This window comes from Meleagris gallopavo, chromosome 3 (genome assembly GCF_905368555.1).
Source record: "Meleagris gallopavo chromosome 3, MGAL_WU_HG_1.1, whole genome shotgun sequence".
NCBI classification, from domain to species: domain Eukaryota; kingdom Metazoa; phylum Chordata; class Aves; order Galliformes; family Phasianidae; genus Meleagris; species Meleagris gallopavo.
The window spans coordinates 25,401,770-25,429,213 of record NC_139406.1 but is presented as its reverse complement, the minus strand read 5'-3'; the positions used below and the strand labels follow the sequence as shown (position 1 = coordinate 25,429,213).

Sequence of the window (27,444 nt, the reverse complement as noted above, 5' to 3'; positions counted from 1 at the left end):
CACAGGTCCCACACTGGCACTTTTGCCACCTTAACGCAGTATAGACACCACTGAGCTCTTCATGCCAACTTCCCACCACCACTTATGGTCATGAAAGCACCTGATATCCATAGGAACTGCAACCACAGAAATGCATCTTCCTATGATGTAATCCCCACTTTAAGGACTTAAACCCAAACTGCCATTTGTAAAAGCTTTTCTCAGCCAGCTTTCAACCCTAAAATTGTTGCAGCTCACTTGATATGTTGGTTTTCAACCTTAATTTGCTGTAAATGCCGAAAATGCTAATTGTGCCTTAGGAGGTACATAGCCTGATGTTCTCAGGCAAAAGAGCACCGAGGTGATATTTCAGGCATTTGTTCCCTTCTGTTAGTATACTTTCAAGGAAACTTTTGCAGAAGTGCTATTTCTTTTCAAACTGGAATAGAGTCTGACATACTGTTTTCCACGTAGGCTGATAGTTAGGACATTTCTCATTGTCGTAGGTGCTTTTGTCTGAGGCTGCTCAAGCATGGGGATCAGTTTCCTGGAGAATTCCATGTGCCCAAGCTGTTGGATGCTTTGGAGTGAGATACCTACCTTCTGTCAGTCCTGCTGAATAGCGCTTGCTGAACAGTGTTCTCATTTTCATGGAATAATTTAACCTCATTTAGTATGAGAGAAAGGGACAGGCTGCATTTGTATTTGATTAAAGAATTCACTTTCTGTTCCAGCCTTTGCCTCAAGAAGTGTTTGTGTGTCACACAAGATATGCACTAGCAAGAGTCACTTAGAGCAACCCATCCCACAATGATTTCATGTTGTCAAATCACATTCCTAGGAGGTACTAGCAGAAATCTTCGTTAAGGAGGAGGGATCTGAACCTGGTTCTTCAGCCCCTGAGGGTATCACTCAGACCATGAGCAGAGATGAGTCAGAAAAAAGGAAAAAGAAGTCACTTCCTGCTCACTGCATTGTGGGAAAGTCACATTGCACCATCCTAATTTCTGAACCATAGCATAGTGCATACTACATACATCTTTTCAATATCTGGAGGCAGGAAAACACACCTATGACCTGGGAGTTAATGCACTGTTGCGAAGCAAGTCCCTCCTTATGTTTAATCCCAAGTGCTTAGACAAATATTTATCAGTTTCTATGTCATCTCCTTTAGAGATTACATACTTCTCCATTTTTCTCAATTTAATTGGTACAGAACCTATTTCAGAGTTTTTACTTGCTTGCTTGTTACTCGTGGTGCTACATTACATGTGATCTGTATTAGATGAGCTACTGTAAGGCGCCTCCATGCTACAACTGTACTTTAATTTCACTGCATAGGTATATCCCTATTGCTGGTTTCTGTCAAGGAATAAATAGAAGTCAGTTGTGATCTTTTGATTAGGGGATAATTTTAGAAATCCAGACTGTTCATCACGACAGGGTACATTTCTCACTGAATATTTCCTGCTTGTTGGTAAGTGTAGTTTTAATTATAGTGCAATTAGTGCTAGTTAGTGCTTTTGATATTGCCTCCTGCTTTGCTTCCTACTAGAAGCATACAAGTCAGTTTCTTTACATCCCTTAACACAGATGCAGACTGACAAGAGAAAATGTGCCCAGGGTGGAATGGGATGTATACTATGTCGTTCTTCTCTCTTAGCATCTGTATTTCAGAACTAGCAAATTGTTACTCATACTCCATGCTTAAGGAATACATATACTACAACTATTGAAGATAATATTATAGGCAATCCAGCCTTCAGAACAAGGATTCAAATCCTTGCAATTTATTTACAGTAATTTATTCTACATTTATGAAGCAAAGAGTACTGTAAAATGCATTTGATTTGACTATTGATTATTTCAGAGAGAAGTCCTTTTCACTGAAAGTAGAAATAAGAACTTTCAGTATATCTGTTTTCCCAGAGGAAGCTGCTCTTCCTACAGAATGTTTCTCATGCTCTGTAGTAAAGGTTGAAAATATCAAAATTATTCCGGATAGAGAGGAGTTGTAAAACTAAAATTAGATTAACTTTTGACATTTCTGTAACATTCTCTTGCCATAAGGGGTTGATAAAACATTTGTGAACAGGCTATTGGTTGCTGTGCCCACTAATCAACATGGACCAAATACTGTGGTGTCCGTTGACTTGAGAAGTTGCCAGGTGCGCTTCTTGTCATCATCTGGTTAATATTCTTTTATAACATAAAGTTCTTATGTTTTTCAGGTATTAACCATGGACCTGTAATAGCTGGAGTAATTGGAGCTCAAAAACCACAATATGATATCTGGGGTAATACAGTAAATGTGGCCAGCAGGATGGACAGCACTGGTGTCTTAGATAAAATACAGGTAGTCTTGTTTTGTGCCGGTATTTATCTTAACAGTGCTTAAAAATCATCGTATGTTTGTATACCAAAGAGGTTTGTATTTTGGAGGTGAAGATGCCTACCATAAAAATGACCTTTCAGAAGAAATGGATCTCAGTCAGGAACATAAAGAATTAAAATTCACAGAAGAAAAATGGGAAGAGAATCAAAACTTTATATTCACCCTACAAAGGAGTACAGTGGAGGAAATTATGCGTTTCCTAGATATGTATCACCAATTTAAGAGGGGTGTTGGGCAAAATCACATTTGTATTCTCTAAATTTCTAAACTGGTAAAATATTATCTACATTATTTGTGAAGGGTATTCTTGATGTTAATTATTTCTAAAGGAAAAATGTCCATAACTACATATATCAAGTTAAATCCATAAAGAAGTGATGAAGTGTTATTTTGTTGAAACAAGCAGATTAATAAACTTTATGGTTTACTATTTGTATAGATTAGAGATAGACCCTGTATAGAAAAGACCTTCATTTACTAATCTTCCCGAGACTTCATATTCAGGGATCACATTTTAATTTTCTTCCTGGTATGCCTTGCAGCACTTTGGTATCCCACCAGGTATGTGACTGACACCACTCAGACTCTGTGATTGAGAACATTCAGAAATAAACAGTGCAAAAGTACAGTTACATACCAGGTGTTGGTCAAGCCTGAAAATAGGAAGGATTTCAAAGCAGTGATATCTACAAATACTTGTTTGCTTCACAAAGAAACACAACTAGTCTGAGAAAGCTGATGCTGTTGATGAACAACCTCTGCCCTGATGTACTTGCAGCACTACTTCAGTTTTGGTTCAGTCAGTTAGACTGACTAGTCCCGTTAGTCAGGACAGATAATTTCTTCATATTCTGCAAGATGCTTCTGCTTCATTCTTTTCTCAATGTTGGTTTTGTCCTGTTGCAGGTTACAGAAGAGACAAACAATGTCCTGCAAACACTGGGGTACATGAGCACTTGCAGAGGAATCATAAATGTAAAAGGAAAAGGAGAACTGAAGACATACTTTGTACATACAGAAATGACAAGATCCCTTTCACAAGGGAATGTGGCATCTTGAAGAATGTTTGTACATGTCATTGATACCATATTTTCAGGAAAGTATCACGCACTTTTTAACTACATTTGGCCCTTAACATGCGTGCTATTTTCTGATATGTGGCACTTATTTTAATATGGCTGCAGAATAGTCCCATGAGCCATCATTTTGCACCTTGATATTCCTATGTTCAAGGACAGTTGTGATGTACACTATAGGACTGGAAGATTGTACTGCAACTTGCACAGTTATTCCAAGACAAGAAAAGAAGGAATAGGAATTAAAAGGAGGTAACTCATCCAGAAAGGACTAAAAAGAGATGTTGGTGACAAACGTGGGGAAAAAAGGCAATAAAGCTAGGGGTGCATACTATTTCCTGATGCATGGTGTTTTCTGGAAAATACAGTCGCTCCCCATAGCATCCACTAATCTGGTATTAAAGCATACAGTATTTGTAAATAAGTTTACTCGATCCACACATGAGTTGGATGTGATCACCAGTTGCATCTCATAGCCAGGGACACGTTGGGTGGCTTGCTGGCATTCTTTCTGAAGAGAGAACTGACAATGCTGGAATAGTTTTGTACAAACGTGTCAAATGTTTTGAAGCTATTGTCTTTTGTAAGGTTAATTCATTAAAAGTTTATATGTAATTTGTCTTACTGTTGCTGTCTCTTAGTTTTGCTTCCTTCTGTGGCTTCTGTACCTCTACACCTGAGCATCTTCTGCTGCAGCTGCTATATTTTATTCAGTGATTAGATATTGAAGCAGGCTGTGGCCAGCTATCTCCTTAGCTTAGGTCATTAATATCTGTAAGATTTGCTACTGCCTTTCAGAAATTGAATCAACTCTATTGTCTTCAATCTTTCTTAGTATCCTAGGCACTTTGCAGTCATTTGGTCCCTAGGTGACAGAGAAGACTTCAAGTCCACAAACATGAAGGAGAACAAAGTGGAGGATACTGGAGACATAAGCAGTGTTGCTACTTTACAATGGGCCTGCAGTGCTTAAACAGTAACTAAGAGAAGCTGTAGGAAAGAGGAAACGTGTTTTGTACTTTGACCACCTCATCTGCCCTTGCTTGCCTTTAACTTATCTTTACAGTGCCCAATTTCATGGGCTATTTAAAATAATCAAATTTATCAGAACATAATTGATACAGTCTGTCTATTTTTGAAGATACAAAAAACTGCTATTTTGTGGATATTCAAGATCAATTTAAATCTTGTTGAATAGTAACTTGCAGATTTTCATAGATGAGCAAATGTGAGAGACTGAAAAAGCAGGTAAACATGCTCCTTTGAAGGCACTACAAAGATTATTTTTGTTTTGCCATTATCAGTACATGATATTAACAAGTCATCATAACAGGCTAACAAACCAAAATTAATAAAAGTCTCATACTTAAAAATATAGCTATAATATTTTTTCTGTCATGGTATTGAAATGTAAAGAGTATTCATTGAACAATCTTTCAGATTTCATATTCGTGAAACATTTATATACATTTGTATTGCATTGGTGTCCTTTCAGAAAGAGTTCCCAAAATATTCCCAATATAAATGGCATCAGGCTGCACAGTCTCATTGAGTGTGGCAAGGTTACCAACAGCTGCCATCTGCCCTCAAGCAAACTGGAATAGCAGTCAATCTTGAAATGTCTGCATTTGGAATAAAACAGACACCCTGAAACCCTGAATTTTTATTTCTTAAATTAAAAATTAAATTAAATTGGGAAAAATAGAAAACAAATTAGATTTTGAATGTACTCTGAGCCTTTAAAACCATTCTAGTATTATTACAGGTCAAAGCAATTATTTCTTACTGTGGATGAAAACCCTGTAAGTTGATTATATTGTATTGTCATATCTGTGTGCAACTTTCAGGTATAACCTGTACATTCAGGGTTTTGTTTTCATTCGTATTCTTGCACATTCTGTGCACCATTAGTAAACTGTGTACCTAATTTGATAGACTTCTTTCTATAATTTTTATAAAAGTTAAAGTATATTATATTTCTGTAACCCATAAAATGTTAAGTTATTTGAATAGCTGTGAGCTGACCGGTCCAATGAAGTATAAAGATAAGTATGTGCCCTCCAAGAACGTCTTGATAATGCCCTTGTCTGTGACACTCTGGTGCCCTTGTAATACTCTGGTATTCTCTCATTTTGTACTTGCATTCTAACTCTCGCTACTGTGTAGCCAAATCCTGCTAAAGAACAAAAAAATGGGCAAAAGATGAATATACGTGTAGTATGATGCCCAAAGAAGGGTGCATATTATCCTTTCTCCAGCCTTTAGTTGCTGAGTATTATTATCTTTCTAGTGCCAAGAAGCTATTTGTATCCAATAAATATTTTCTGTCTTCCAAAGCACTTTACATCTACTGTCTGTACTGTGTTATTCTTCCCTTGTGTAGACTGACCCAGAGATCCTCTTTCTTCCTCTCCTGCAGAAATTTTATATTCCACAATAACTGGATATAACACTACTTGAGTGTCACTGTAGAACTTGAAAGTTTTCTGATAATCATATTTTCTGTGTAACTTTAAGTTTCGAGTTCTACAGCTTCCATGTTGATGCTACAGTTCACAGGTTGCTAGCAAGTCATAAAGGTCATGAGTTTCAAAAGCAGAATGCAAGAGTGCTCAACAACATGAGGCAGCAGCCACACAATGAATATAAGAGTGATTCACTGTGATCTTGGAAACCCAAACGTGAACACTTTGGGAATCTGCTGGATTTCTTTATCAAAGACAGTTCTATGTGCCAATTTATGGAGGACTACCAAGGGGCAGGAAGAAAGACTAGGCTTGCAGATATTTTTCTTGCCTACAGAAGTAGTTGTGATCACCTGTAAAGTAATGCTATCCAAATGCTGTTTCTAGAAACAAACACTAGCATCCTATCTATCCTGTATGCAAAGCATTATTAATTCTCTTCATATTCCTTTAATGGTTTATCTACTTCATAAACTATCTACAGACCTTACCTTTTTCCACTGAGGTACAGGTAGCAGTTCAGCCTGCTCATTTCTAAACAGAAGGCTGTGCACATTCGTAGGCAGAGGTGTTGAAAGTCTGTCATATTGTTTTCAGAACCTTGTATCAGGACAAACAATTAGCCATATCATCAGGAATATTTATATACTGACAGATTTACTGTTTTGCATGATGATTACCTTGTCCTTTGATAATTAATTTTCCTTTTGGTTGTACTTCAGTATGACGTTTTTTTCCTCCTACAAGAGACTGTCACTCATTCAGGGCCTTGAAGAAACAAGCACTTGTGTGAAATGAATGGCTTGACTTGAGGACCAAACCTATTACAGCAGAAACTGGACAGTTTTAGAGTCATCTGTGTTTCAGCTTCTTTTTCAAGGATGATGGCTCACAGCATTTGTTGGAAAGGCTGTCTCTCCTTCATGGCTCAGGAATACATGGCATTCTGATACATGCTGAGGCCAAAGAGCAAAGACAGGAGCTGAATTGCTGAGCTTTGATTTAACAGCTGCCTAGCTATCTCTGCTGTAAGTGCCACCAGCTTGAAACAGGTATGTCACCTTGCAGTAGGAAGACTGCTACTGTGTTTTTTTCTGCATTTCAATAGCTTGTTTAGTTACATGTCATCTGTCTTCTTGAGTCCGTCCTGTCACCATCTCTGTCCCATCATCATCTCCCCTGTGACCATTTGCCTCACAAATTAATTTGACGAATTTTCTTGCTAAGTTTTTCCGACAACCAGTTTGATATTTCTGAACAGTCATCCTGCCTTTGAGACATTGTTGAAAGTATAAAAGCTGTAGGGAGGGGAGCGGAAGTGAGAAAAGAGTTCAGTTGGAAGGAACATCCAGAGATCATTTAGCCCAACTTCCAAAGCATTCCAGGGCTTACCAAAAGCCAAGGTATGTTACTGAGGGCATTGTCCAAATGTTTCTTATACACTGAAAGCTTCTCTCTAAGAAGTCTGTTCCAATGTTTCATTACTCTTACAGTAAAAAAAAGCATTGTGCTTTGTGCTTTTCCCACATGTCCTGTCATTGGTGACCAGGAACTAGAGCTTGGCACCTCACTCTGCACTTCCCCTCCTTAGGGACTTGCAGAGAGCAATGAGGTCACTTCTCAGCCTCCTCCAGATGAGACAACCCAAATGTCCTTTTACCAGCCTTGTTGCTCTCCTCTAGATGCTTTCAAGGACCTTAAAATTTATTTTATATTGTGGAGCGGCAGATCTGCACATAATATTCAAAGTGAGGCCACATCAGTGCTAAATACACGGGGAGAATCACCTCCTTTGATCAGTTGGCTATGCTGTGTTCAGTGCACCCCAAAATGCAGTTTGCCCACTTGTCCACCAGTGCATACTGCTGGCTCGTGCTGTCACTGGCACCCCCAAGACCATTCCTCCTGAGATGCTCCCCAGTCATTCTTCTCCCAGTCTGTACGTGTATCCATCCTAGTTGCAGAACCTGGCATTTTCCTTTGTTGAAATTCATGCTACTGATCATATCTAATCTTCCAATCTTATCTAGATCCCTCTGCAAACCCTCTGATCCCTCCACAGTCAACACCACCTCCCAGGTTAGTATCATCAGCAAACCTGCTAAGGATGCATTGAGCTTCTGCATCCAGATCATTGATAAAAAAACATTAAATAGAACTGGCCCCAGAACCAAGCCTTGGAGAATACTGCTACTGACCAGCTGCTACTGACCAGCTGCCAGTCTAATGTAGCCCCATTCACATGTAGGACACTTTAAGCTCTGTCATTCAGCCAGATCATCACCCAGCGTAATGTGAACCTGTTTATCACACCATTGCACAATTTGTCCAAAAGGATGCCATGAGAGACAATATCAAAGGCCTTACTTCCAGAAAAAATATGTGCAATGACTCTCCTTCACCCACCAAGTGGTTAGAGGACTTTTCCATTGTGGCTATGTTCCTTGAATACCTTTCAGTATCCCCAGAATAACCTTCTCCATAACTTTTCCAGGACCAAAATGAGACTACTAGGTCTGTAGTTTCCTGGATCTTCTCTCATGCACTTATAATTTTGTGACCACCGATAGAAAGTCACTGTTTATCAGGTCACAGTCATTCAACACAAAAGACCAGGTAGTCCAAGATCTATCATTAATACTAAAAACTAAGGCAAAAAGTCATTCAATGCCTTCACCACTTTCTCATCCCTACTTGTTAGCTGACCATCAAGTATCAGTCCAATGTTTTCCTTAGACATCCTGTTGCTACCGACATACTTAGAAAAATATTTTTTGTATGTCTGACATCACAGTTGCCACTGTCAACTAAGATAAGCTTTGGTATTTCTCACTTTTCCATGCAGATGCAAACTGCCACCTTGTACTCTCCCTCTGAAGCCAGACTTTGCTTCTAAAGCTCATGTATTTTCTTTTTCTGCCCTAGTTCCAGGAGGATTTTCCTATTCTCAAACAACAGACCCAAGGTGGCTCCTCTTATAGTTGCTTCACTAAGTACTTGTGACAGGATGTTACCTATGCTTCAGAAATTTTCAGACATACTTGTCATGATAGTATGATATTCCAAGTTTATGTTTGGGAAGGTGAAGGTGAAGTCTCACATAAAGACGAGGTAATCAATCCCAAAATATCCCCTAATTGCCTGCAGCTCTTCTGTGCTACTGTCCTGGGTGGGCAGTAGACAGTAGACACCTAGAACAACTTCCACTTTGCTACCTGTCCCCTTAATCCTCATCCAGAAGCTCTCTGTCACATCATCCCTAATGTCAATGACCATACAGTCTAGTCTCTCCCTTACGTACAATGCAACACCTCCCCCCAGCCTGCCTGGCCTACGCCTCCTGAGCAGCTGAAAATCTTCCATCCCAGCATTCAGTCATGGGACTCATCCCACCAAGTCTCACAATAATATCAGTGCTCTGGGAGAGGAACAAATCTTCCAGTTCATCCCACTTGTCTCTCATACTATGTGCACTAGTATCTGAGCATTTCAGAATGCTCCTGAATATGTAGTGTTCTTTGGAATGACACAGATGATCCCATTAGCCTTGCTACCCTCAGAGAGTGCCACATCATCCTTTGGCATACCCTCAGTGCTCCTAATGGTATCCCCTTCCCTCATCGATCCTAGTTTAAGTCTTCTCAATCAGTCTTGCCAAGTTAAAGACTAAGAAACATTTTCCCCACTGAGATAGGTGGAAATCAACTGGCACCAGATCATAGATGTCTCTTCTTGTCTTGAAGTGTTTTCCATGTCTATAAAACCCAGCATGTGGAGGCACCAGTCCTGGAGATAGGCAGCCTATCCTATGACTGCTTCCTATTGCTTCTTCACAGCACCAGTCTCAATTTTGCTGCTGAGAGGTCACCTGACCCTGGTGGGAAAACTTGCAAATACCTCTTCTTTCATCTTTTCAAATCTCTCGTCTGCCACACTGAGAGCAGAATCAGAGAGAAACATTTCAAATGTGACTTCAGAAATCCTGTGTAGCTTAGTTTAGACTTCTGGTGAACAATTTCTTGTGGCTCTATTTACAGCTACAGCTTCAGCTGAACTGCTTTTTATAAAATGGTTTGCAGTCACTTGGTGCTCGTACTAAACTACAAAACAGCACTTGCGCAGTGGCATACATATCTCTGTGTAGGAAGCTGATGTCAGACAACTATTGTTTAAAACTCCACTGCTCACATATTCTGTAGTAATTTGACTAATGTTACAAGGAGAACCCAAATTGGTAGAGAGATATTATTAGATAAGCAGATGGAAATTGTCATGAATGATTAAAAGTCTATAGAGTACAAATTTATCTCCATTGCACTAGAAAAGAAGCAAGATGCTAGCTACATTATTCAATTTATTAGTGAATGGAGAATGGAAGCCATATAGTAGAGATGGGAAGTTTACATCATATGTGGGCTCAACATGCCTGCAGGAATTGGTTATGAAGATTTAGGTATCCTGAGTGCTTTGTTTGTTTTTAAATTGATGTTCAGTAAAAATCAAGACGTCTGAAAAACTCCTGTTTCGAAACAGCTTGCAAAAAAATACTAACAATTATAATAATGGCAGTATTGCACCTACGGCACTAATAGTGCAATTGCCAAAAAGAGCAGGAGCACGATAGAATCATAGAATATCCCAAGTTGGAAGGGACCCCTAAGGCTCACTGGGTCCAACTCCTGCCTCCACACAGGACTACCCAAACATGAGACCATATGTCTGAGGGCAGCGTCCAAACACTGCTTGAACTTCACCAGGTTGGTATCGTGGCCACTGCTGTGGGCAGCCTGTGCCAGGGCACAAAATGAAGCTAGTCACATATCTCCAAGCAGTACAGGAGCAAAGAAAACAGCCAGTTACATGTGTGTATTAATATAAAATAAGCAAAAAAAAAAAAAAAAAAAAAAGAGAATATTGAAACTAGGAGCCAGGTGTTACTGGGGTAGAGTAATTTTACAGCTTATCAGTTTATTGAGGTTGCAGCTGGGAGTTGCTCACTGTCAGTGCCCCAAAGTGAGCATGCAAGATTTCAAATCATATAACCTGAAAGGGCTAAAACTCAGAAAAACATGCCTAGCTCGGCACTGAGTGTTGGCAGAAGACACTCCAGGCTCCTCAAGATGCAGACGCCTCGTTCTGTTGGAAATACCATGTTTTGGCGTGTTTGTTATTCAGCCTCTCCAAGTGTGAAAATGCCCCCACGGAAGGGAATTTTGGCAAAGTGCAAGATCCCCTTGGGGAAAAATAAATAAATAAAAATCTCTTTTGGTCCAGCTTTGTTCTCATTTTCTTCCCCAGCCTCCAGAGACAGGAACGAATCAGGAGCTGTAAGGAGGAAGGTGTTGGAGGCCATGCTGGGCTGGGTGCAAGGCACGCTACCCAGTGAGGAGGCTCTGAGACTGCTGCTTAAAGCCGAGCTGAAACCTCCCGCATCGTGCTCGTGAATGTGCATCTCCAGGTTTAATACGTGAACAGCTTTTCCCTGGGCCAAGAGTTCTGCGTTGTCAGACATCCTCACCTCCCCCCCTCCCGGTGCTAGGCCTGGCGCTTTCCCCTTCGCCGACCCGTTCTGCGGCGCCGTGAGACGCAGAGCGTTACCGGGTAACGGCAATATGGCGTCCACCCCCACAGCGGGCGCAGGGGAGCAAGGAGGGGACGTGGAGGAAGGCGGCAGAGGGCTGGGGAGGAGGCGCTCACCTCCCATCTCCTCTCTGTCTGCCTTCAGCTACATCCCGCCCCGGCGGGAGGGCCCTGCGGAGCTCAGCTACTTCCACCGGGTGGCCCAGGTGAGGGGCGGCTGGCCAGGGGGTAGAGCTGGGACACTGGGCACCGAGCAGCAGCGCTTTGTGGCTGGGAAGGAGTTTGGCGTTTCCAGGATGTGAATTACAGGCTGAGGGGGAAAAGATAGTAGGGGAAAGTGTCACTGGATGGTGGCAGAAAGCAGATAAATGATTGCCCAGTGGCTGCACAGTGATTAAGGACACAAGCACAATTGTTCAGGCTGGAGCAGGCTCAGGGGAGACCTAATCAATCTCTCCGACTCTCTGAAAGGAGTTTGCAGTCAGGTGTGGGTCAGCCTCTTTTCCCAGGTAACAGCATTAGGACAAGAGGGAATGGCCTCAAGTTATGCCAGAGGAGGTTCAGGTTGGATATTAGGAGTAATTTCCTCTCAGAGAGAGCAGTGAGGCAGTGGCACAGACTGCCCAGGAAGGTGGTGCAGTCACAGTTTCTGGGGGTGTTCAACAGCCATGTGGATGTGGCACTGAAGGACATGGTTAGTGGGCATGGTGGGGATGAGCTGATGGTTGGTTCTGGATGATCTTAAAGACATTTTCCAAACCTAATGATTCTATGATTCTGTGACACTTTTTTTTTTTTCTTTTGCCAGCACTGTTTGCGTGGCATTGTTGAAAGACAGGATTTGCCATTTTAGATTCAGTCCTGTGTATTTCAGCATCGCTTTGGGAACGTGCCAGATGTTAAGAAGCACAGGTGGTGTTGTGCATAACAGAACTTGGTAAGGCAGAGCACAAAAGGAGTAGGCCTAGGGAAGGTCAGAGGGCTTGGCTGGTGCACTTGGGGTTGATGGAGCTGGCAGGGAGAATGGCTCTTCAATCTGCATGAAATTAACAACCATATGCTGGTACTTTTGTTTACAATATAAAATTTGCTTTCACACTCCCAGTAACAATGTTTGTAAATAAAAATTAAAAAAAAAAAAAAGTACGTAAGAAAATGAAACCTATATGTCAGAGGCCAAAGCAGAGAGAAATAGAGAAAGATGCTTTAGCATGTGTCCCAAAGTCAGAAACCAGTTATCCATTGACTTTTTAATGAAGAACATAAGCAACTGACAGCATATTACAGCAGGGGATTTTGTCCTTCTTTCCTTGAGAATGCTTTTTGTATTTGAAATTCTCCACTTTTTTTTTTTTAATTAGATTTCACTAATGCATTTTTTAGCAGATCAGATCTTTCATGTTATTCAGCTGTAACTCAGGTTTCTGAACTCTTCTTGGTTCTGCTTTAATTAGAAATTAAATGGTGGTTTCACTGTGAGGCACCTTCACATTTTTCATTCCAAATTGATTTTCTGTACCAACAGATTTTCTGTTTCAACAGATTGCAGAGAAAAATTGAGGTAATTTGCTAAAAAGTGAACTTTCAAAAATAGCCAGATTAAAAATAAAAAATCACATATCATTCAGTATTTTTATTGCACATTATTTCAGAAGAATGACCTAAGCCTGCTAATGGTAGCTCAGATGTATTACAGTTGTCATACTCCAATGTTATGTGTCCAGTGCTTTATTATTGAATCCTCTGTATGTATTCTGTATCATATGAATTTAAACAGAACTGTTATTTAGCCATTTTTTCTCCTTTTCTAAAGACAGGAGGGGTTTCCACTTATGATTCCATATTTAAAAGACCAGAGGGTTACAACGAAAAACTTCACCGATGCGACAGAGAACATGCAAGGAGCCGTGGTCTTAACATTAATGATGAGGTAAGCCTTCGATAATTTCAAAATTATTTTTGTTAAAGGTACTTTATACATTTTGATATGGCTGGAGATAAGTGAAGGCACCCGAGCTAGCTCTTGCCCTTTGTGTTAGATTACCAGATCACAAACCTTTAGATTTCTTAGATTTCCAGATCACAAACCTTATTTAAGTTAAAAACTAGGGGAAAGAGATGTGCACAGGGAGCCAAACCCTCTGTTAAAGAGTTTCAGTGATCAGTCTGTGCCTCCTGAGTTTGCAATTCTGGTTGTCCTGCAGCTACTTTTACGATGTTGAAAACTTGTATGTGAGGGGGCTGGAGCTAGGGGCTCCACCTCAACCCCAGTCCTGTGATATCCTCATTCCCTGCACCTTACAGTGTGAATCCATGTTTGGTGAGACATCCCAAGTCTCTAAAATGGGTTACCCTGCAGGAAGGGAATTCGTAGGGAGCTCATGCAAAGGAGAGGTCAATCAGACAGCCACAGACATGCCTGGAAAAGTTTAACTGAAGCAAAAGCATTCAAGGACAGAAGAATTTGGGTTTGGTGTGTAGCCTGATAAGTAAGGAAGTATGCAACGATGTTTTTGAACAGCTGCCTTGAAAATAGGAATACTGTAATATATATACTTAGATATAAAGATATACTTTTTCTTTGCAGCATATGAATAATACATACGTATGCACACACGCAGACACAGAGGATGTCAAAAAAAAAAAAAGTTGTCCTTGAAACTGCAATGGATTAATAAGATGGAAAAATGACGATAGGCTAAGAGTTGTTTCCTGTGTTAGATATGATAGAGAGAAAAACTTGAAATTACTGTAATTGCTGTGAAGTAAAATTGTTGAGATTTTGGGACAAAGGTCACTGCTTATAATTCCTCTAAATAGCAGCTATACATGCCAGACATTTCACTGCACAGTCATAATCCCCTTCAGTTCTATCAGACAGTGCAGGGAATATTAGGTACATTCAAAGGAATCACAGAAGTCCTCCTTAAGATTATCTGCTCCTGCCTAGTAACTCACCTGCGAATCTGCATGAGTCCAAAAGCCATGTAAATGACCAATCTAATGAAAAATGAGCCAATCCCTCCACCACCTAGCCAGCATTAAACCCAATATCCAAGTGAGACATTTGTGTAAAAACAGTTTTATTAATGCAGCATCTTAATGGTTTCTTTCTTACTCAGATTTTGCTTCCCTTCAGTTCCAGCAAGTCACTTTCTTTAAAAGTTTACTTGCTAAAGCAAATGCTTATAGGCCAGAATGCGTAGAAGTCCTGCTGGGCAGTGCACACAAGTGACTGCATGGGAACTGTTCTGAACAGGTGTCCCTTAATCCAGTCCTTTAATTAGCATGGAGGCACATCATAGCCACAGCTGTTGAATGATGCAACATGATCCTCGTGCATGGGATGACACCCAGCACTGGACTTACCCATAACTAAATGCAGGTCATGTACTCAGATCCTGCTCCTTAGTTGCCTCAATGGCTCTCGCAGACCTTGTATAATACCAACTATTTTATGAAACATAATAAATAAAAGTGCCAAAATTGACATCTTTCTAATACAACACTGAAAGGAGACAGGTGGAATTCTTTACAGTACACTTCTTTTTGAAGTGGAAAAAACCCAAATCACTACAAGCATGCCTTTCCTTTCCTGCAGAGCGTGGGCACACCCTGGGAATCCAACAGTACAGTCATAGATAGCTCAGTTTAGCTGCACATAATGCAGTGACTAGAGCAAGAGTGTTTGCACATGGTTGCTGTTGCTGATTTCAAGTGTTAACAGTGATAGAATTACATGCTGTGAAGGCATATAATGGCATACTTTCCAGCCAACTGTGGAAAATTTGATATCTGCTGAATGCAGAACCTTAAAAATCATGGAATACTGCTGCATAGTCAGTGTTGTGCTACCAAGGATACTGAAAATATAATCTTACTTACTCAAAGGAAAAATGAACTACCTATGGTCACATACCGCTACTAGTCATTGGCAAGCAAAATCTTTTTTGGCTAGCGAAGCTATTTTGATGTTACAAAGACAATCTCACCTCTGTGTCTGGTATGATCATGTAGCAAATCCTCCTGGAGATTATACTAAGGTACATGGAAAACACGAAGCTGAGTGATGACAGCCATCATGGCTTCACTAAGGGCAGATCATGCCTGCCAAGTTTGGTGGCCTTTATGACAGGGTTGCAACACTGGTGGATAAGGGAAAAGCAACTGATGTCATCTACGTGGACTTGTACAAAGCATTTGATACCAGCTTGGACAACATCCTTGATTCTAAAGCTGGAGATACCTAGCTTTGACAGATGGACCACTTGGTGGATAAGGAATTGGCTGGATGGCTGCAAAGAGTTGTGGTGTACAACATGATGTCAGGTAACAACCAGGAACAAGTGATGTTCCTTAGAGTCAGTATTGGGATTGACACTATTTAATCTATTAAAACTATTTAACATCTTTGTCAGTTACATGGGGAGTACAATTGAGTGCATCCTCAGTTTTCAGGATTTTCTGATTACACTGAAGGGAAGAAATGCCATCCAGAGGGACCTGGGCAGGCTCGAAGTAAGCCTATGCAAACCTTGTAAAGTTCAGCAAGGCCCAGGTCCTACACATGGGTTGGGGCAATCCCAAGCACAGATACAGAGTAGGCCAGGCATGAGGGAGAAGTACTTAGGGATCTTGGTTGATAGCTCAGTATGAGTCAGCAGCTCAGAAAGCAAACTTTTTGTATCTTGAACTGTACGAGAAGAAGCATGAATCATCAGGGCAGGGGAGGTGATTCCCCTCTCTGCTCTGCTTCTGTGAGACCCTACCTGCGATACTGCATTCAGCTCTGGGGTCCCCAGCATAAGAACATGGGCCTCTTGGAGTAGATCCAGAGGAGGACCGCTAAGATGATTAGGAGGTTGGGGCACCTCTCCTATGAAAACAGGCTGAGGGAGCTGGAGTTGTTCAGGCTGGAGAAGAGAAGGAGCAGCATTCTAGTACCTAATGGAGACCTACAAGAGAGAAGGACTCTATCAAGGTGTTTGGTGATAAGACAAAGGGTAACATTTTTAAACTTAAGAGGGTAGATTTAGATTTGATGTTAGGAAATTCTTCACTCAGAGGGCAATGAGGCACTGGCACAGGCTGCCCAGAGGAGCTGTGAATGCCCTATCAATGGAGATGTTGAAGGCCAGGTTGGATGGGGCTTTGGGCAACTGGGTAGAAAGTTGTCTTGCCATGGCAGAGAGGCTCAAACTAGATAGTCTTTAAGATCCCTTCCAACCCAAAGTCTGCTATGATTCTATGAAAGATTCTGTAATTTCTCCAGTGTTTATCCACAGGTGGGAAGAGGGGGACAAAATGGTCTAATGTTTCTTTTCCTGCCATTCTTCTCATCTGTTGATTTTTTTTGTTGTTGTTGTTGTGGTGGGGTTCAAAGCTGGTGAACTGAATGGCATTTAATGGGGCAGTGCAAGATAAGCAGGTGAACTGGCAGGAGAGTTGAAGGAAGAATGGTTGCTTGCTCTTTTTTATTTGAGGTGGAAAAAAAAAAAAAAGGCTTATAGCATCTTTCCAACAATCAGATTTAGATTTGTCCATCTTTCAGGATATGTTACACCTGACTGCCCTGCTATGAGGCTATTTGTACCCCTGTTTCATCTTGCATTCTCACAGGAAATGTGGTGGTTCATGTGCTTCAGAGGTTCTATCATAAATTTTAATATGACTCAGACTTGTAGCAAAGAGCTCATTTATTTGCACCTCAGCTGTGGTGAGGGGTCTGCATTTTTGGTTCTCCTTGTAGATGTTATTTATGTTGTAGTACCAGGCAAATACGTTGGGGATCAAGGCTTATTGTGTTAGCCAGTGTGCAAACATACAAGCAGCCTGATAAATCTGAGACCTTTGGCTAGGGAAAGCAAAACAAACAAATCCTGCCTGCCTTTCCCTTCTGACTCCAGAGCTCCCTGTTGCTGCAGCACAGGAAGGAACTGCAGATTGCAGATAGTAATTGTATGGCCACTTAAAATGCACTTTATTAAGGACAGGCTTAGAATAATCTCGTCTTGGATGGATTATTTTTTAACAATTTCACTTCTTATAAATAATTGCAGAGCAGTTATTTCTGTAATCTTAGAGCTACAAACTGTTTTAGTAAAACCTTTCATTGTGCAGAAATCCAGTAGCATATGTTTTATGTCCTTTGGGGAAAGGTTGCATGGGCCAGTAGTGGTTGTTCAGTTTTTATTTAGGCTTTTTGTGTGTGTGTGTAGTGATATCACTGAATTGTGCAAACGTGCTCCTGGAATAAGGTACTCAAATCTTTAGTTTTCATATTTGTGCAAGTCAGTGCACAAGAAAAAGAAAAAATGAAATCTGTGCCATTTTCCAGTAATGTGGTGTTTACTTTTGCCAGTAATCACACAGGGTGTGAAGGTGTGTATGTTTTGTGTGTGTAAGGGTGTGTGTAGGGGTGTGGGTGGGTGGATGGATGGGTGTGTGTATGTATGTATGTATGTAGGTTAGGTGGTGGTGTGGCACCGTTCCATGTCTTCTCATCATCCAGCCATACTATTAATATACATTAAAAAAAAAACTAGGTTAGGAATGGAACATGAGAGTGCAGATCACTGCTACATAAATATACCTTTGTATAGCAGATGCTGTACAGTTCCATCTGTTCTCTTGCCCCCAGGCACAGTACATTTAGCAGTAGTTAGCTGCCAAGTATTCAGTCTGTGATATTCTCATATGGAGAATGTTACATTTTCACAGGAAATGGCAAGACCTGTCGCTGTTTTGTCATCTTCAGAGTATGGGAGACACAGAAGTAAGCACACAGAGCAGCTGATCCGAAGTCATGCAAGGATTAATTGTGTGCAGGCAGAATTCTACAGGAAAAATGGCATCACCTGCTTATTGGAAAAACCTTCTCCAAGACTGGATCCATGCTAAAATCTCTTATAGCTGACACTGCCAGCAATATTTGTGTGCAAAGAAACAAGTCAAAATGCAGAATAGTGCTTCTGCCTTTTCTTTTGAGTTTTCGTTAATGAAAATGATTTATATGAAATAACTGCACTTTTCCTCACGCTGATTCAAATCTATGTTTTCTCCTTTTAGTCTCATAGAAGTCTCATGTAGAACATCCACAAAAGCTGCACATTTTAAGAAGCAACACTGGAAATTAAATGTTGGGTCCACAGCTGTCTGTGCTATTTCAGGCAGTAACTACATAATTGTTCACTGAATTAACATTAAAGTTGCTCCTCAGAGTATTAATACTTTCTTAATACTTACAGTTCTTTATCCCTACAAAATCAGTAAGCATCTTTTTTTTTCTGTAGAACAGTAATTCAATCAGTAATTCAACCCAGATTTTCCAAAATGGATGAGCAAGTAATTAAAGATCTGATTTCTAGAAGTAGTGAGGAATTTCATTAGAGTTCAAGTGGAAGTCAAGTTAAAGGGAACTTCTCAGTGCTTAGTATGTAAGAAGATACTAAAACTTTGATTTAAATAATTTTAGGCATCCATTCTGCTGACATCAGTTAAGAAAAATGCTGTCAGAAGGATTGATCTGTCACAAGAAAAATCACTTTTGGTCCCTTACCCAGTGCTCTACTACTAAGAGAGCAATAACTCATTAGTTTGGTAGAAAGGATCAAAAAAACCCAACAACACAAGTCACTTAAAGTATGTCTAGAGGTAAATGTCTAAAGGCACTTAAACACCTCCTTCCTTCTATTCTCATTGAATCTAGTAGTGGAGTTTTAAGATATTTTCAGGAAAAGAAACATCTTCTGCAGGGTGTGCATCCTTGTGGTTCTGCAGCACCATTCATCCTGTTGTTGTTTAAAGCTGAAGCAATATTGATACTGATATTGAACATTTAGCCAGACCGATCACACTTGTTTAAGAGGGATGGGAAGGCCACAGCATTGACTGCCATTGTACTTCTGTCAGATACTTAAATAGGAAATGAGTCTGCTAGGAAAAAATAATACAAATAACTACTTCCTCTGGGGCCTTGGATATGCAGTGAACTAGGCAATTGCTAGAGCATTTGGTGTGATGTGAGGAGCTGAGTACACAGAGCAGTCCATTCTTAGAGGTGTTTGGCACTTTCAGTATGTGTGGCTTGTAATGTCCCCTCTTTCAGGGAGTAATGGCTGTGGACAAGAGGGCAGAAACTGCTACGTTCCTTTTCAACAATGAATACTTCATTAAGGAAATCCAGCAGCACTGAATGAAAAGGAATCACGCACAGTATGAATGAAGTGAGAAAGGAATGTTTTCTAACAACGCCAGAATGCTTTATCAAGGTTATCACAAGTGAAGAATCACAAGTGAGATAAAATATGACCATATTCTATAGACATTATTTTTAGTTTGGTACAGGCAGTACAAATAAATTACTTCATTCAAATAGTCTCACTATACTTACAAACCATCTGTGTTCAAATAACTAAGATGTTTGAGAACACTACCACCTTCTGGCCGCTGTGAGAAATGTGCATCTCCAGATGATTTCCACCAAAGGAGTGTAACTTAGCAAGATACCAGCATTAGTTTACTTACCTGTGCTTATGTCATCTACTTCTCTTTCAGTACCATCTCACCCTCGCTTTTGAATGTTTTTCACATGTTTTTACTCCTATGGCTTACTTCTCATTCGGGTGAGTGACTGACTTCTTTTCATGCTCAGTGTCAAAAGAATACCTTCATAAAAATTTTATTTTCCGTAAAGCAGTGCTATTTAGTGATCAGCACTCTACAGCTCCTAAGCCTGTGCAATAAACTAGTGATGCTTGTGCACCTACTGCAAATTTTAGTTTTCTAAAACACTTGGAAACAACATACAAAAAGCTGGGAATAAATTGTATAATTTCTTTTTATACTGTCAAGAAAAAAACCTGATTGATTGGTACATAACATGGCACATTCTGTACGTTCAGCAAGAGCTAGTAACCTTAAATAGCTTATCTGTCCTCTGGCAGCTGTGATTTAAAACCAGTGAAAGTACAAGGAAAATGCAGTAGTGACTGTTTGGTACTTTTATCTATTAATACTGCGTAATAAATATTTACATAAAACTTAAGAAAATATGTTGCTTTTTATTACTCTTTACATATTAATTGTTCCAAATATTGGAAGGTCACACATTCAGAAGCTGAAATCATCTTACATGGAGTTATTAGAATTGTTCTCCCATGCACAATATGTACGCTTTATGGTACAGGAGGTCAAGCTGTGATACAGTGGTATTCTCCATTGTCAGCAGCCATGTCCATATGTATGAGGAAAGATCTTTTTGTGTAGATATTCTGCCATTTTTCTGCAAGAATTTATACTTTCTACTTCAAAAAATGGAACCTGGAAATGAAACCAAAATGATTGCTGGAAATATATTTTAATAAGCAACAAGAGTTAAGTTTAACGTTCATTAAATAGACATGCAATTACACATCAGAGTTGCATTTTAAAATAAAACATTTACTCCTAAGTTTACTATTGATCTGTAAATATTGGGGGAAATCACATGAATAGAGGTTACTGCAAAGCAAATAATGATGTTTATTACAGTTTAAACTATGTTAAATATAAACTAGTTAGGCTTATCTGCTAAGTGTTTATAAAGGGAAAATAAGCCTACAAGAAAGCTCGAGACAGATTCTTATTAGTGACAAGACAAGGAGTAACAGTTTTAAGCTAAAATAGAGTAGGTTTAGATTAGATCTATGGAAGAAGCTCTTCACACAGAGGGAGGTGAGGTGCTGGAAGATGTTGCCCAGAGTTGTGTTGGAAGTGTTTGAGGCCACGCTAGATAAGGCTTTGGGCAACCTGTTCTAGCAGGTGTCCCTGCCCATGGCAGGGTCACTTCCACTCCATGATCCTTCCAAACTGTTTAATGCTTTCAGTTAAGTTAAAATTTGAACTATCATCACTGCAGATAAATATTCTTTCAAGCAGTCACCATTTGTATAGGCAGAAAGTACCAACTCATCCAAGAAAAAAAATGAGTTTATGTAATGAACTCTCAAAAAGGCAAAAGCTAGGCAAAGAGAACATCATGTAGAAAGAGCAGTATTATACCTACCTTAGGAAGTGATTGCAGCTACAGTTTTAAACATCATAGAAGAATCATTTTTCACTTGTTTTGTTAGCCAGAATAAAAACTGTCAAGGGACTTTACCTGCACAACTTTATAACCAAGCAACTGAAGATGCCTCTGTTTAATAGCTTCTTCTCCCAGCAGATTATGGCTATTAACACAAAACCTATTTGGACCATCAACACAGAGAGCAATTCTAAAATCAAGCACAGAAAAAAAGTCAGTCCATTTAGTCACTAGAACTGCTGTAATTCCTAACAAGGATTAGACAGTACCTCCTCTTATTCCAAAATACCTCCTAGAATTAAATGCAGGCTGGGAGTTGCCTACTTTAGGACAATATAAATTACTCAAAGGGAAGGAGGGGAAAGACTGAAGTTTAGCAGAACTTATCTGAAAAGCAGATTTATATGCTCTAAAGAAAAATCACAACACAAGTTAATGATAAGAATTTGATAGTTTTAACACTACTATTAGTAAGCTGTTCTGAATTCTTCTAGCAGAAAAACAAGCAAAATACTTGTCTCATATTGGAAATATCTAGCAGCTAAATTTATTCAATATATTAGTGATTCAAATTAAACCTGTATATGTGGTTGGCAAGCATCATGGACTGCAGTTATGTTTTTTCTACTTGGCTGCAATTGCAACCACAGCAAAGGCAAGGTGCCTACATTTATATCTAAGGATTCTCAGAAGAATCCATGTTTAACTTGTTCTTTTAAATGTGTATGCATTTTTCAATGCAAATGGCATCTGTGGCAAATATTCTTATTTCAGAGGATCTATTAGACAAATGTATTTGTGAACTAAAACTGGAATAGACTGTGCTAAATCCTTGCAGACACTCCCAATTAATTTGATTTTAATTTGCAAAATAATTAAACATGATCAAAATAGATTAACATAAGTCAGACCAACATCTCTTTGATCCTAACTGTCACTGGGTAGAGAGACCAATTATTTAATACCTTATAGTCAGGAGGCAAGACAATCAGGAAAAAGTACAGATCTCTCATTTTACCAGCTTTGTCTTTTTTTGCCTTTGGTTGTAATGTGAAACTTCAACGTTGTTGAGATCAATGCAAAATTCCAAGTAACTTTTATTTTTGCCAGGGGTTTACCTTGGATACTCTTTATCAGTGTTAACCAGCATTTTACCTGTGACATCTTTTATTCTCTTACCGTGTGTGTACTTCTTCACATTGAGTAGCAGGCAACATAAAGCCTTCTTCATCTAATTTAATCTCAATATCTAGTATAGATAAAATCATGAGAGAAATTAAAACCCATTTCATGTAACAAACATCTTATTGTGATTTTCATGCCCTGAGCTGCCAGCTCTCCAGCTCTCCCTTTCATTACTCACCACCAAAGCAGAAAGATTAGGCAGCTGCCACAGTGGCATTTCATTTTGCTTTAAATGAAAACAATTGTTTACAAGGAAAAGGGAAGCTGGCAGTAAAAATAAATTACAGCTGAGTTAGCAGCTATTTTCAGAGCAGTCTAGGTGAGTAAACATTGCAGTTATTTTCTCTCCTTGTTAAAAATCACTTTGAAAATTACATAATCTCAGAATTGTAGGGATTGGAAGAGACATCTGGAGATCATCTAGTCAAACCACCTGCTAGCAGGGGTATCCTAGACTAGGTTGCAGGAAAGTGTCCCATTCACTTACATATTTATCTATAAAAGGGGCAGGTAGAACACAAGAAAAATAACTTGCTTGTGTCCAAATTCATAAGCAATTGTAAAAGCAAGGCCAAGGTCTGTAGCTTCGTTAATGGTACAACTACGGTATTTGCTGCACGTACTATAAGTGCAAAGCTAAAGTTCCCATTTCAAACCTTCCACAGAGCCTTCTTTGTATTCAAGGTACTTTTTCCATCTTTGCACAGTTAAGGATGCAAACAAAGGGAATATATATATATTTTTTTATTTCTAGAAAATAAATGGAATTTTTGATAGCATAAGTACACATTTAATTAGTCTAAAGAACTAATGTTACTTACCAACTGTATAGAAATACGGTGTTGATACCTCTGATGAAAAATATATTCTTTTTCTCAGTAAATACAGTAGTCCACTCTTCACCTTTTTGAAGAGGTGAACATCCAGAAAACAGTGAGTTGTGAGAAAGGTATTTACTTGATACTTTGGAAGGAGTTTGGGACCCTATAGAATGACAGAAAACCCAATCAGACAAAAGAAAAGGGAAGATAACCTTTCAGGAATTACAAAATAATTCTGCAACAATGTAATAAAGTATATTCGGTGCATTTCAAAGCTATGTCTGATGAAAGCCTTAGCATGAGGTAAGACCTGCTGGAAAATAAAACCAACCAACCAATCACTCCCACCCCCAAACATTCTCAGCAAGCTTCTGTGCTATCATGCTGAATAATATGTATTGCTCATGAGAAATGCACAACTGTTTCCATTCCTCTTCATCAGGCCAACATCAAAGTGGCTGATCTTTTATGTGCTCCAAGACTTTACAAACCAAACATAAAAAAAGGTAATAGTTGATGGAAAAGTAATACACAGAATGCAGTTGAACTTACAGGTAGTCAGTTCTTTCTAACAGACACATGGATCAGTCATTCAAACAGGTTGAAATACTTCATATTTACACCAAGAAATACAGGCTGTTTTATTCAATTCCATTGTTTTTACAGGAAAGACAGCCCTCAGCTTCTATCCATGTGCTCATACCTAATGACATCATCAGCTGCTTTTAGTGTCAGTTCCAGTATCGTATCTACCATACCTTATAAAATGGGCACTCCAGGGTAACAGTTAGAAAAAGCTGTGTTAGCTGGGAGGCAACAACTCTGTCCAAACCAGGTGGCTGAGCTGAAACAACAATATTCAAGTTTATAGGTTTACTTTCAGCAGGGTAACTTCACATATGCTGTCATGCAGAAATTAAGAAAAGCAATTCAGTTAAACATGCTGAGAAGCTATATTCATCTTTATATGAATGAACAGAAAGATCAGCTATGAAATGATGTATTTAGAAAAATAAGGAACTGATATATCTGACAGAAATATCAACATAAGAACTATACAATCAGCAAAATCTTGGGGCTGTTAGAATCTTTCAAGAAAAAAGGAGGAGCTGAGAAATGAAAGATGTTCTACAGGAAGGCGTAAACTTCAGTTGAAATCTTGGACAATTATGCATTTCCATCTTCTTCCTGAAACCCTCTGAGGATGGAGCTGTAGTGCTCACTACAAGCAGAAAAGAAAGGAGCTCAGGGCATGGAACAAAGAGGGGCACAGAACAGAACCACCTGAGGTGTGGTTGGCAGATACGATGCCAGTGGGAAGAAGCATCATGTAACCACATTAAAGCACAAAGTAATTTATAAAGTAGGGCAAAGCACCAATCTTTATGAATCAATAAAACATGCGAGCCTTAGAACACAATTCACATTTTTATCTAGGTATTTTAAAATAAAAGCTAGCAGTTAAGGACAGGCTGGTATATTATGACACTACTATGTTTTACATGCTTATTTTTATTTAATAAAGCCATAAATTATGCACTGCACAATATCTTTTATTAGATTTATCCATGTATCTTTTTTAGTTTTCAGAAGATGATTACAATACAATATGGAAGGGAAATAAAACCAAATTGAAAGCAAAAATATAATAATCTGTATCCTGAAAGGACAGAGTGGGAAAATTGATAGATGAAGTCCTGGTTCTATTTTAAACTCACCTGAAAGGCTGGATGCAATGCAGCCCAGCAGAAGCATCTAAAAAAGTGTGTGTAAGATGAAGGACAACTACAGAGAAATCAGCAGGGTGGTATTTTTTGCAAAGGTGGGATTAAATGAAATACAATTTTTGTGGAATTTGAAATCTCTGTTTAAGACTGCAGCTCAATTTTCAAATTCTACCAAATGATGCAACTTGAAAGGCAATTGCAACTGTGACAAGGAAGCCTCCTGATCACTTTTCTCCAGTCACCCTTATCGGGTCCTTGTTGTTTTGACAAGATCAGACATACCATAAAATAGTGAGAAATGGGAAGTGCTGGTGGAGAAACACTGCTTCTTACCTTGAAGCTTTTGCAGGAAAAAGGGACTAAATATTTTTGGCAGAAAATTGACTGGATAACGCTGAATAAGAACACATGAGTGCAGCAGATTCAACAAGGCATGAGGCTGAAACTGACTAAAACGAGCATGTAGAATTGTTTCAAGCTTCCTAAACAAGGAAGAAGCATTTGGAGGGAGGTAGTTTAAAGTCCCGAATGGGACAATGTATTCAGCAATCTGGTCGGTGGTAAAGCTGTCAGCATTAGAAATGAAACCTTCTGCCACTGCATCCAAGATAGGCTTCGAAAGGATCTTCTTTTGACAGCAGTACTGCATGACTTTGCTGACAGTTTCAGGATGCATAGTAGGGATGGACTTGGGAACATGCTTTTCCAGTGCTTCTGTAAAAATTTGTTCACGGTGTCCAAAGAACAGGAAGGCTTCCAGTACGCTTACCAACTCATCGTCAGTAAAGTAAGGAACGTGCTTCACAGAATGCTTACATAGTGCTAAGATTAAGGGAACTACCTGAGTCTGATGGAGAGCCACCAGTGAATTCAGTATTACACTTGTAAGCTTTGGACTTAGCTGGTAAGCTATGGTTAAAGTGGCACTGTTCATTCTGTTTAGCAAGTCCCAGTATTGTTCCCTTTCCCCGACCACCACCTGCAGTATCTTATAAACCATCGCCATTTCCCTAGGACTCCAGTTCTCAATGTCTTTTTCTTGCATGCGGCTCACTATCTGTTCCAGCATAGCACAACTTGGGCCTTTCAACTCAAGCAAACTCTCTCCAAGAGAGCAGAGATTGTCAACAGTCAGCTTTCTGTTAGCAAGCCGCTCTTCACTCTCTGAAAGCAAGCGTGCTATCAGTGTACTCTGGGGATCTACACGTAGCTTTATCAAAGCTTGCAGTGCATTCAGCAGCCCGCTGTTGGACAATTTTGAGGATTCAAATTCAAACTGAAAGCATAATGCCCTGAAAACTTCATTCTCTAGCACATCTTCAGGGTTTTTCAGGCCATCGCCATCCACCTCAACTTCAGAAATCCTCTGCAGGGCTCCCGATGCCATAGTATCAGACATAACTTCCAAGGAGCGAAGAAACTTAAAAATCTCTTGTGACGTACGGAGGCTTTTCAATGTCCTGAAGAACACTTGTTCCTCCATCCACCGCTCATCAGCCTTAGTGTTGCTCCCAGTATCCCCACAGAGATGCACTCTTTCATTAACAGAAAGGGACCGCATCCGCAGCTGCACGTGGTTTTTCCGACAAAACACATCCCGACTTTTGTCCTTGGAATACAGCACCCTCACGGCTGTGGGACGATAGCTTTGGGGCTTTCGCCGTTCGCTGACGAAGCTCAAGCTTTTGCTTAGAGTCATCAAAATACGCCTGCTCGCTGGTGCGCCGGGTGAACAGAAGTGGAAGCTTTTCAGGCTGATCAAAGCCATATCGGAGCGAGCGTGTCCTCAGAAGACACCTAGAAGAAAAAGACGTGAGCGCACGAACCAGCCCTCGCCTCTCCCCCTCGCTCCTCGTCCTTCCTCGGCCCTTCGGGGCGGCGGAGAAGCGGCGCGGGCCCGAGAAAGCCTCACCTCCAGCGCCATGACGGGCAGCGCGGCACGTCGGGAGCTTCCGGCGCTCACCGGCTCGGCTCAGCCGGGTGCCGGGGGCTTCGGGCGCTGCTCTCCCCGCTGCCGCCTGGACCGGGGCCCCGAAGCGAGCTGGCTGCCGGGCCGGGCTGCGGGGTGCCGGGGTGCCAAGCCGCACGAAACCGGGGCTTGCCGCGTTCCGGTTGCTCCGGCTTCCGGGGGTGAAATAAAAGCGGATGTG

The 27,444-nt window shown here is 40.2% G+C and overlaps 3 protein-coding genes across 6 annotated transcripts in view; 2 read left to right on the top strand and 1 right to left on the bottom strand.

Moving 5' to 3' along the window:
• ADCY2 (adenylate cyclase 2) overlaps positions 1–4,065 on the top strand; it is a 203,550-nt gene extending 199,485 nt beyond the window's left edge. For 2 of the 3 annotated variants that reach the window (XM_085220468.1, XM_085220469.1), the window contains 2 exons: positions 2,211–2,335; positions 3,281–4,065. In XM_085220468.1, the coding sequence (XP_085076594.1) occupies positions 2,211–2,335; positions 3,281–3,433 (278 nt within the window). In that variant the 3' untranslated portion in view covers positions 3,434–4,065. The remainder of the gene's footprint in view (positions 1–2,210; positions 2,336–3,280) is intronic. The other variant, XR_014882352.1, reaches the window with a different exon arrangement.
• A 7,388-nt stretch (positions 4,066–11,453) lies between these two features.
• CFAP90 (cilia and flagella associated protein 90) lies at positions 11,454–20,546 on the top strand. 2 transcript variants are annotated; one of them, XM_085220471.1, is made up of 3 exons: positions 11,454–11,701; positions 13,309–13,425; positions 19,603–20,546. In XM_085220471.1, exons 1-3 carry the CDS (start codon positions 11,528–11,530, stop codon positions 19,687–19,689), a joined length of 378 nt encoding a protein of 125 aa, XP_085076597.1. In that variant the 5' UTR covers positions 11,454–11,527; the 3' UTR covers positions 19,690–20,546. The 2 variants fall into 2 exon arrangements, with proteins under 2 accessions (XP_085076597.1, XP_010706821.1); XM_010708519.4 differs by having other exon boundaries at positions 11,473–11,701; positions 18,216–20,546.
• On the bottom strand, positions 20,538–27,062 carry FASTKD3 (FAST kinase domains 3). The gene is made up of 6 exons (XM_019613838.3): positions 25,628–27,062; positions 24,326–24,411; positions 23,568–23,730; positions 22,741–22,810; positions 21,637–21,751; positions 20,538–20,816 (listed from the first exon to the last, which is right to left on the bottom strand). Exons 1-6 carry the CDS (start codon positions 27,060–27,062, stop codon positions 20,718–20,720), a joined length of 1,968 nt encoding a protein of 655 aa, XP_019469383.2. The 3' UTR covers positions 20,538–20,717.
• Positions 27,063–27,444: the final 382 nt, after the last annotated feature.